Here is an 11,886-nt window from a genome sequence, read left to right as displayed (position 1 = left end):
CCACTGCTGTATGTATTCTTTCTTGAGAAATACTTGATTGCTTTTAAGTGATACCCCAGTGTTGGAAAGTAGGAGGCAGAACAGATTTGGAAAGAAGCTTTATCTAAGTAAAGAGGAAATCGCCCGTAGGCAGCGCTAACATATTGGAGTTGTGTTTTCCACCTTTGGTTTTTCAGGGAACAGGATTGCATTTTAAAAGATGCTATTAAGTGTGACTTGTCTCCAGAAAAAATAAAGTGTAAATTTCAAATTCAGGCTACAAAAAAAAGATTAAGCTAATTTTGGCTAATCTTCATGTACTATTTGCAGTAGTGACTGAAATAAAGATTAATAACCTTGACCGCCATTAGCATAATCCACTGTAATGCTGGATGTAAAATTGCATCATTTTAATAATCTAATTTAATGTTTCTTAACCAGTGGGGGTTCTTGTAGATTTGCAAGTATTAGCTCTAAATTCTTCAAACTAAAGGCAGATAAATTTGAAAATGATCGACGCCTCTGGAATATAAAACACATGATGAATTAATTTAACCAGTCACAATATGCATATCTTTGTTTTCAGTGAGAGACTGATAATGTGGTGTGTGTATGTGTGTGCGAATGTGCCAACATGTGTGAAAGGGGAGCACGGGCCTTTTATTTTTATCTGACATTTGCAAAATTGATAACTGACCATGAGGATGAATCTAGAAAGAACATGGAGAGGCTCTGGGCAGGCCTCAGCTTTCCACACCCGCACCCAAGGCATTTTCAACACAGCGTGGCAATGTTCCAGTGCAGTTTCTGCCCAAAGTCTCTATGTGATTTTGGGCAAATCACTTCTCTCGGCCCTCTATTTCCTATGTGTAAAGTAAGGAACAGGACCTACAAAGAGGCCTTTCCCCACACCTGAGGAGTTTCCTCTTCCCTCAGGTTGCTGTATTTCCATCTGACCTGCAGGGGGCAGTCATAGTCAGAGGGCCCTGAATTTAGCAGAACCGTCCAGTTCAGAGAACGGAGCTCACCTTTGAGTTCTAATGTCCTGTTTTTGCAGCTTTCACAGCTATGCATAACGTAATAATGGGTCAGATTTTCCTTAAGATAGGAGACATTTTATTTAATGGTTAAGTATAGTTAGGAAAAGATCAAGTGTGTAACGTGGCAGGTTACCCTAACTATTTTTGTGTAAGGTTTAGTGAGACGCCTGCTAGCAAGGACATGTTATTTTTAATCTCAACCTTTTTTTGCCTAGTGAAAAATGTCGACATGGCCCTCCCCCCATCCTTGCCCAGAGCGGAGGCCAAAGAAAGACATCAAGCCCAGACAGACTATGTGCCAGGAGAAAGCAGAAGGCTGCAGCAGCTAGACAGAGAAATACTGAGTGAATAATAACCTGGCAGCATTGTTTGCCAATACACGTAGAGCCTGAATGCAAATTAGCACAGGTTCATGGGTCCAGAAGTGAAAAGAAATGAGGACAAGATGAAAAGGAACGGAGCTTCAAGCAAATCGCCATCTTTATAAAAATCTTGCCCTCCTATCCCAAGGCCCCCTCCCGCCATGGCTCCTGGCCAAGTGAGGGTAAGGTAGAAATCCTGGGGAGCACTGGCCATGCTGGGGGTCTCACCTTAGCAAGCTCTGGATTGGCACTCAACTCCGGGTGCCCCTTAGAACCACCTGGGGTGCTTCAGGGAGATGCCCAGGTGCCACCCCAGACTCCGCCTTCTCAATCTCCTGGGGTTAGGGGCACCCGCATGGGTGTTTTCAAAAGCTTCTGAGATGATTGTAGCATGAAGTCAAGGCTGAGAACCTCTGCTCAGATAAACGACAGGAGCGACTGTCGTGTTTAACTGCTTGATCCTTGATTTGAACACAGCTGCCAGTTTGCCTTATCACACATCAGCGTGTGTACATACTCTCATTGATGCACAGCCGCTCACCTTAGGAACGGTTCTCACCTTCTCTCTAGGTTGTTAAAATTGGGTTGCATATTAAATCTGCTCGTGTGTCTGCATGTCGGCAGGGCCCATCTCCTGAGTCAGGCACTGCCATCAACACCAGGACAGTCCTGGCCTTGCTTAAAGAGGTAACTTTTTTCCAGGGTCTTCTGTTTCCAATCTAAATTAAGATTTCCTCCCTAAAAAATTCCTGTTTTCACAACTATAGACATAGGGAAGGAAGCGGGTAAGATGAAAGGAAATCAGCCACTTGCATTTTGGGTTTTGGTTTGAGTCAGTTCCCTTCTTGTTTTTATTTAATGCCATCATATTATATCAGCATTTGCCAGAATATTTTTAAAACGTCCTTTCTCTCCAGCTTCAGTTCAAGAGGAAGTGGCGAAGGCCACAGACTCAGCCCACCTTCAATGGCACACTCACACACTTGGCACAAAGAAGAAGATGCAGTCTCCCACCCAGGCCTCCAGACCTGCAACCCAGCCCACCACTCACATTCTGAACACCCTGAGCCTGGGTCTCGACGACATGTAGTCAACACATATTCTCAGTCTTACTCATCCGAGGGGGACCAGCAACAGAATTTGAGCCACCAAGTTTCCATTCACTCCCAAAACGTGCTGAGAAATCCTAGGTTGTATTTTCAGTTTAGCTTCTGACTTAGGTAAGTCATTTACTGCTCGATTTTCTCTAGCTCAGTTTTCCCATTGGAATAACGGGAATGTTTGTCATCCACTTCACAGGGTGACAACTGACTTATTGATAGTTAAGGTCACTGGATGAAAGGTATTGTTTATAAGCACAGAGTGTTATTATTTAGTAATCACTGAGTTGGTAAACGGATTCATGCGTAAGGAATTTTTGGAAGAGCTTTAAGGAATAACAGCAGCGGAAATAATAGCTAGATATGTTTTTGAAAATATCTTTTAGATCTACCAACTTAGAAAAAGTTCCAAATATTAGATATTGTTTCTGAAAGCACCTAAATTACATTCTTATTATTTTTTGTCTAGAGCTACAGAAAGATTCATGGAGAGGAAAGTAAGGTTCCGGGGGTTTCAACTCGGGGACCTTGATTTCCCATCCCCTGGCTGCCCAGCCTTCTTAGTCACGATTCCACAAACGTGCCTGCAGCTGTGGGGACAGTTGGAGAGACCTGTTGCCTTTCTAGTCCCCGCTGACATTTTGCAGTGTCTCTTTTGATTGACACTGTGAACGGGCGTTACCTCTCTGGCCTGGCCCTGGCTGTCCTAAGGGTGTGGTCACTTGAGCAGGGAGCTGGAGAGATTTAGGTGGGGGCTTCTAACCAGAGAGGTTGGTCCCTTACAAGCTGTCACACCATAGAAAGAGAAGACCTTTGGCTAAGGAAGAGAGGCTGACTGGTACAGGCGATTGTACTCTTGTAGAAAGGCAGGATGCAGGAACCCTAGAAAGTTCCCTGGGGTCCCTCGGCGGGCCCTATAAGACAGGTTCCCACCTGGTATAGGGATGGAACGTCCCACTTGTCCTTCTGTGTGTGTCACTGAAAGGAAGCAATATTTAGAGCTGATCTAACCCCACCCCCTGCAATTCAGCCTGCTGAACGCCAACAAAACCACGCATAGCATGTAAAGATCAGGCCCTTCTGACGTTGATGTGTGAAGAGAAGTGGGCACTAGACTGAATAAAACCTTTGCTGTTGCTCTATGGAGACCACGAACATGGATTACAACGAAATTACAAAATTACTTTAACCACTGTTGTTTATGCGCTCCCACCGAGGGAAAACAAAGTTGCTGAAACAGAAGTGTGTTTCCCAAAGGAAAAAGCAGTTTCCTCTTTGGTGACCTGAGAAAGTTTACCACAACTCCATTCAAAACCTTCAGGCACTTGACTTTTTTTTTTTTAATATCCTTTACCTTTTTAATAAAAAGTAAAAAACAAACAAAAAAATACATCAATGTCCTGAATAGAACCTCTCTATGTAAAGGTCTCACTAAACAAATAAACATAGGACCAGACAAAAGAAACGGAGCTGCGAATAGCAATATGATATATTATGAAGCATTTGTATATGTATGTATATATTATATATGAATGTGCGCGTATATGTGTGTGCACCTATGTATGTATAAATATGTAAATATTTGCCTACATACGTCACACACACACACATATATTTATACTGACCTCTTTAGATTGAAGTCCAAGGCACTTTTTACAATGAACAGGTTAAAGCCATTAATTTAGAACATAACTGTTTCTGGGTACATATCGATTTATGGCGCCAATGTCACAATTCACATCTTTTCTTGCTCACCTTAGAGTGTCTCTGGTTGGTGTAATGAATGAGAGAATTGGTTTAAAAGGAGATTAGGAATGTTTCTAGATGGTTAATCTAACTTCTCTGGCTAGTTTTCCCTAGGGAGGAGAGTTCTCACTGGCGGGAGGCAGAGCTTCTCCGGGAAGGAATACAGAGGCAGCTATTTCTGCACCATACTGAGCAGAGACCCAGGTGTCCTTCCAGGGGACCTGCCCTGAGAGGCCACCTGATTTTCTGATGGCCCTGCCAGCATAGGCTAAAATGAAAAACCTAAAAAGGGGCTTTGAGATGGCTCAAGGCTATGAATGGAGCATGTAAAAAATTAGACTGGAAAAAGACCGCCTCTTTTTGTATACCACCCAAGCTACAGGACCTCAAGTGGAATTTTAAGATCTATCTATTTTTATCCTTATGATCATACAGGACCTTTACTTCATCAAGTAATTCTGTAAATGGGGATCAAGGAAGAAATGGTTTAATTTTCCAATTTTTAATGCTGTTGGTTACCATTGCTGTGTGGTGAGGCCAGTGCCTCTCAATATTTAATGTGCATACAGATCAATTGGGGATCTTGTTAAAATGCTGAATTTGATTAGAGAGGTCTGGTGTGGGGCCCAAGTCTCTGCATTTCTAACAAATGCAGAGGTGATGCTAATGCTGCTGGTCCATGGACCATGCTTTGAGAAGCAAGGGTTAGCATCTAGCCACATACCTGAATCACTGTCAAGAGGTCTGCTTTCCCCAAATCAGGAATTTGTATTGGTTTCCTTGATTCTAGATTGAAAAACAACTTTGAGGGGAAAAATCAGAATATATTCGTTCTCTATAAATGTAAAAGTCTTAGTCAGTCTGAGAAGTGCTAGAAGGAAAAGCCAAAAGAGATAGTTCTATTTAGTAGCAGAAAAGTATTAAGAGACAAATCAATTACCACCAGTACATTCATCGGTCAATTATAAAATTGAGAATAAACTAATTTCCATGACACAGTGAGTGAGTAACCTGCTAAAAACAGGTGCCCTGGAGTTCTGATGGCTTTAATGGAGCTCAGCCTAACCTGGAACTGAGGAGCAGTACAGACACTGAGAGAATTTAGCTCAGTAAAAACAAAATGTGTTTACAAGCTAGATCTCAGCTACAGAAGCGGACTGAAGCTGGGCATTTAGATATTTCTCTTTCAGGCAGCATGGATAATTAATATCATTGAGGCCCAAGGCTTATCTACATTTAAGCTCAAATAAATGGAAGTTTGAGAGGATTCCAGCCCTTTCCCCAGGAGAAAACCTGTTGCTCTCACTGGCCGTGTATCTGTGTGAATTTTCAGAGTTTGTGAGGGGAAGAGATACACATGCTCAGTTCACTCAACTTTGACGAGCCTTGGTTTGCACCTGTACAATATTACTCCCAAGTGATGGTGACAAGTGAGGGTCCCCCTTGGGAGGAGGCTGACTGATTCAAGGAAACCTTTGCTCTGTAACCAAACATATCCTGTTTTCATCTAGAAATGGTCCATTGGTCATTGAGAAGAGGGAAGCGAGAAATTCTACATGTGTGTCTCAACTGCTATATCAGAGGAAGGGAATGGATTTCATAGTTGCTTAAGCAGAGAATTTCTCCAAATTTTGCCAATAAAAGAAAACATCTTGACTGAAACTCATTCTTTCCTCCCACCTAGAGTAAACTAGCAGAAAAGGAAGCCCAGCTCTTTGCTGGATCTTGCTGTGCACGTCCTGCCTCCCCTCCTCATTCCCTTAGGAGCTGTGCTCTGTGTTGTGGATAAACACGTGGAACCCTCATGCCCTCCAGAGCACTGCCAACTCAGAAAAGCACACTGGGCTCTCATTGGGCCCTGTGTCAATGGAATGCCAATCCACATTTTACTGTAACATAGAGAAACTCATGATGCCTAGAATTTTGAGTCTTTTGTGTCACAGGAGAACAAGACTCTTCCTTATGCCCAATTCTGACATTGCTAAAGGAAAACTGGTTGGCTGAGCTTGAGACTTATAGAATTTATGTAGAGGGGTCTTTGCATTTATCTAGAAAGAGGCTGCACTTTTATTAAGGTGGTTTTGCACAGCTACTAAAGGAGTAATGGCTTTTAAAATCTCTTCTGAAATGGCTTGGTAGAATTTAGGGTAGTATTATTCTTCTAAGCTTGGAATAATGTTCTTTAGTCTCTAATAGTCATGTCTTGGAGAATTAGAATATGGCAGTTCTGTAGGCTGAGGACGCTTGGTCTGGGCGTCAGGCAATCACTAACCATGATGTGTACTCAGAAACAGTCGTTGGGTGAGCAGGCTGACACTTGACCTGCTAAAGACTAGTTTGATACAAAATGTTAATTGAAAGTTACAATATATTTTATAATATAGCAATATATTTCATATTTAAAATAAACTGTTATGCTTTCTCCTATCATTAAAAAATAGCAAGCAGTACAGAGGCAAGATGCAAATTCATATCGAAGCCCATCTGATTCTGAATATAAACACTTCAGTTTCTGAGTTTGCCATGAAAATGTTTCCTCCATTAACATCCTGTCACTCTCTTTTGTTGCTCTCTTCTGGTCAGTGCAGAATAGAGAGTCTGGGACCAAAACTGAGTTGTTGCGCCATTAAAAAGTGTGTCTGATGAAGGTGGATCGGTCCTGGACGAGATTCGAGAGAATGTTGTTTATTCCCTGTCCTCCTTCGGTGAACCTGGACGTTGGCCGTTCCAATCAGATTCGTACTTGATTTGTCACTGATTTTTTTTTCTTGGCTATAAATTCAGCATCTCTTTGGGATCCTAACTAAGGTTGGCATTGAATTTTGTGCTTTTCCTTCACCAGCTTGGTTGGTCACAACGTCTCTTTTGTTTGTTTCAACACATAGTCCAGGCCCAAGATTACAGCTTCCAGAATGCGTTTCTCAGGTGTGTAAACAACTGTCACAGGGCACTTGGCACCTAGGTTTGGAGGTCATACGTTGAAGATTTGATAATGGTTTTGTTCAGAGGGAACTCCAGTTCATGTTGGGGTGTTTCCAGTAATGGTGTAAGAAAAAGAGATCACAGTTATTTTTTTCTCTATCTGTATATATTTATATACCATTGCGCTGAGTACTTTTTAATAAGCTTCGGTCTATTTCAGTAAAACATCTACATATTACTTGTCTGACAGGAGTTTAATGCTAGTTTCTATTTATGCAGCCTGGCACAAGCTTTCAGGGTGAAGAATACTCTGCTATATTCCACTACCAGAGGCAGACAGTTAATATTGCTAACCCTGGACCATTCCTTCTTAGTGGTATCCATGATCCCATTCCCATAATGTTTCCTCTGGTGGCAGTAGAGAAGGAAGGGATACTGCCCAGGGCGTCATCAAACCAGCTGACTGCAGGGGGAGGCAAGGAAGGAATGGCTACCAGGAAACCGCCAGGTAGCTGTCTAAGGTACTGAAACTGAACGCCACACAGAGTCAACAGGGACAGCAAGATGACCACTATCGATCCTCAATCTGCTTCTAAGCAACTTCCAGGGAAGTAGAATGACTGTATAGAAGTGGGGACATATTTTAAGATTTAAAAGCAGTAACTTAAAAAGAGTAGTAACCTACTGGTAGTGCAATGACTTTATAGTGTCTCAGTTGTGGTACTATGACGGTAGCAACACCATTTGTTCTGGGATGAAACACTGATTCTTAATTTGGGGTGCACCGTTTGTTGAGGTACATCCTGAAGGAAGAGAGAGGTCCTGGAACTATGTACCAATCCCATATTTCCCCCTGCTAATTTCACTACCTAGTTGATATGTAATAATTACTTTTTGGTACTACTGACTGCATTCAGATGCAACATCAAAATGTGGACTAGGTAGAGTTGGTCTGGGCTGCTACTGATGACAACAGTGATTCCATTTTTTAATCTATTGAATACTTTGTTTTTAGAATATTAACTATTATCTTCACTTTAAGTACAGAGAAGTTGAGGTATGAGGTGGTTAGATTCATTGGCCAAAGCTGTGGATCCAGTATTAGAGTTTTATTTATTCTGATTCTGTATCTCTAGTTTTCTTCTTTTCCATAATTATTTATTCACAAGGAAATTACTGAAAATCTAAGGGGGAAATCCTCAAATATACTAAAATCATTATTTCTTCAATACTGTTCTTCCTTGGTCTTTGATAAATAACAATAGCTTGCACTTGCTTAGCAGTTTAGAATTTACTGACACATACATTTTCTATACCTCCTCATTTACGAGATTGTTACCACTGGTACTTGCTGAGTTCAGAAGTTAGTGGTGACTCAGGGCCTCACCCCTCTTGTCCTTTTGGATTGTATTAAGCATTTATAGAGATATGATGTCATGAGGTTACATATTATGAGGATGGCAAGAGCAGTTCATGGACACTTTATGACAATTTATTGATGATGATCACACATATGTGGCCTTTGATCCAAAGGTGCAGATTTTTATTTGGACTTCAATCTAAGGAGGAATGAGCCCCTAATCTGGTATAATTTATCAACTGATGCTATGTCCTGAAATTCCACTGAGATTAGTGGTCTTAAATTATCACAGTACATCCCTGACTTTACAGTACATGAAGCTATAATATGGCTTAAGCGATGAGGGGGTGGCTTGTAGTTTTAATTCAAGTGTCTAGATATTTTAGGGAATATTAGTGTACTTTGACCTGTCAGTGAATTATCAGAAAGGTTATAGTAAGGGCTCTGCCACTGGGTCAGCCTTCCAGGAGTGGGCAGAACTCAATCAGTTCGGTGTTGGAGTGAGTTTACCATAATTAATGGTTTTTACATATAGCCAATTCTTGAGCAGATAATCAAAGCTCCTCCACCATCAAACTTGAAAATAAGGAACAGAAGGCACGGCATGAGAATCCACCTGCCTCCTGTCCCATCGGACTGCGATGTTGAGGAACAGTAGAATTAGCCAAAAGATGGGCTGTAGGAAGAAAGCCTGGGTGAGCTGCACCCTGGATAATCAATATCTAAGTCATCAAGGATTGACTGTACTTGGAGTAGAATGGGTAACTTCCCCACGTAAAGCTGAAATACTAGTACAGAGAAGCAGCCTCTCATTTACCATTGTAGGATCAACATGCAGATTCAATCTTTTTTTTCCTGAAGAGTAAGTATTCTTTTTTGCCAAGGATAAAAACCATACATAGCTATTGCACTACCAATAGGTCAAGTCATGCTGCAAATGCTCATGTGTTTCTAGGATGCCAGTGGCTACTGCTACTAGAAATAACTCCACCGCTCCCTTCACTAGTGTTGCTAGCTTGGTCTTCAGGGCTTACCTAAGTGCACAGCGTTAATGACGGGCTAAAGAGGAAGTACCCACAGACTATGAGGACCCATGGCAGTCTGTGCACACTTTCGGGTAGGAGAAGTGGCAGTGGAACCTTGTGGGTCATTTATTTGAAATTAAGATTAAATCCCTACATGTGTGCACATGCACACACACACACATCACAGAGTTACAGCAGAATGGAAAGGGCAAATAGGAATTAATAGCTGAGGGCTGTAGGTTAAACGACCAATATTGGCACACTCAGGTCAACCTGTCAATGGTCTTCACTTTGTGAAACGGAACTAACGCCAAAAAGAAACTGTATGGTTATTTCATCTGTTTATATGTTTGGCTGAACTGTCACTGAAAACAGGAGCACCGTTCTTGGGACATAAAAAAGGAGGGGGTCCCTCAGGTCATCAATAGTTAAAAGAACAAGCAAAAAAATAAAAAGCCAACAGCAAGTGTGGCATCTATGGTTTGCGAAACAATCAATGAAAACGTTCCAAGGAGTTATCAGGATAAACATGAGGCCATTAAAGGAACAACCGCAATAAAAAGAAATAGAAGAAGTTTAGCAAGAGACTAAATCTTCTTGAAAGAGTGGCCTTAGTTCTGGGGTCGTCTTCATTTTGCTGTCCAATGACTCCCTCGTCCTTAGAAGGCCAGACCCAGCGCTGCAGAAGAAAAACCTGCGCAGCTAGACCCTGCCTTCAGAACGGCGACGATGTTCTGCACAAAACAAAACCCAACAGGACAACCACATGGAAATGACACCCTTGCGTTTTTACCCTGAACAGATGAAATATTCCATACAGCATCATTTAACTCCCCGCCAGGAGAAGTCAAAACCTCAGAATGAGAAAAGTGATGAGAAGCATGATGGCTTTCACATCACAAATGTTACATGTGGTTAGATTATGGAGCAATGAAGAAGGTTCGCATCCACATGCCCTCTCCTCACAGTGTCTGCCACTGCACTGCCCTCGATGTTTCTGAAGTCTCTGGCATCTGTGAGATATTAGAATAGTTTTTGCACCAAGATTAACATGGCACAGTAGGAACAGGCAACTGAGGAATCCACATCATCTTACCTTACCCGCAAGGTGCCCTAAGGGCTCCCTTTATTCTCATAATCTTTCATTTTGAGATGGTTTCAGGTCAGGTAGAAGGGACCACATGGGCCACTTGCCATCACTTCTCCTCCCAGCTCAGCAGCACTCAGCTGAGGCACTTGACCCCTTTGCACGCTTAACTTCTGGAGCTGGAACTCTGTTTCTGGATAAATATAGCTGAGCAAACCCCAGACAAGATTTCTATTCACTCAGGTGTCACTGGGTTGCACCTGTTTGTGCGTGTGTGCACACAGGCACAGATCCTGTCCCCCTTACCTCACATACATACACCTGGTCTTGTGCTCCATGGAACACAGCATGTTTGAATATAAGAAGAAAACTCTGCAGAAGCTGTTATTTCTAGAAGATTGCTTATCCCTCCAGAATGCCAACAATTTTAGCTTGGCATTCATCTCAAACCAAGCATGGTGCACAACCAGGGTGAAGCAACCTGTATTGTGTTCGAAGGAACCTGCATCTTCAGTGAAGCTCAGAATGTGGCCGACACTAGCAAACTACCTGACCCGAAAGCACCCACACTGGATTCATCCCAACTCAATACACATCTAGAGAGGTCCTACTGTGTGCAGGGGAAGGGACCAGGTCCCTTTCTATTTAGGTCAAGTTAAAACAAGAAAAGACCTGGGTTGAATGTGAGACGTGGATGTGCGTGTGTGTGTGTGTGTGTGTGCACACATGCGCACATGCTTGCAAACACGCAGGTGGGTATTAATATTGGGTGGAAAATCTGGTTTTTTAGTTGTCTGTCTTTTTTTTCCATCTAAATTGAGTTTTGGGACTGTATAATATATAGCAGGAAAGAATGTCTATTTTGGCAAGTTGTGGGCAACTCTCTTTTGCTTTTGTCATCCAGAAACTTCCTTAGACAAAAGGAAAGGAGAGAGGTGTGCTCCAGGACCCCAGCAGTGAGGAAACCATCCCCCAGGCCTGACGTGACCCCCTCCCCCAGCGGGACCCTCTTCTGGGCTGGCTTCACTGTTGGCCACTTCAGTGCATCTGACCCCCCACCCCCCCAAGTGAAGACCTGAGATTGAGCGTGGATTTCTGTTCTCCACCAACTCTGCAGCAAGGGCCCTGCCAGAGGCGTCGCTTCCTGTCATCTCCTCTTCCTGCTCCCAAGTAGAGGCACCTAGACAGAGATTAGATTTCTGGTTTCAAGGCATATCGAACCAAGCACGCTGAATGAACATGAGTTAGTTAATTAGCTCGGTCTC

General features: G+C 42.6%; 1 protein-coding gene across 3 annotated transcripts in view; it reads right to left on the bottom strand.

Moving 5' to 3' along the window:
* Window positions 1-3,811: 3,811 nt before the first annotated feature.
* Window positions 3,812-11,886, bottom strand: part of KCNN3 (potassium calcium-activated channel subfamily N member 3) — a 185,133-nt gene continuing 177,058 nt past the window's right edge. For all 3 annotated transcript variants that reach the window (XM_008523136.2, XM_070607352.1, XM_070607354.1), the window contains one exon: window positions 3,812-11,801. In XM_008523136.2, the coding sequence (XP_008521358.2) occupies window positions 11,769-11,801 (33 nt within the window). In that variant the 3' untranslated portion in view covers window positions 3,812-11,768. The remainder of the gene's footprint in view (window positions 11,802-11,886) is intronic.

Source organism: Equus przewalskii, unplaced genomic scaffold, assembly GCF_037783145.1.
Source record: "Equus przewalskii isolate Varuska unplaced genomic scaffold, EquPr2 ChrUn-10, whole genome shotgun sequence".
Lineage (NCBI taxonomy): Eukaryota > Metazoa > Chordata > Mammalia > Perissodactyla > Equidae > Equus > Equus przewalskii.
This window is presented reverse-complemented; position numbering and strand designations above follow the sequence as displayed.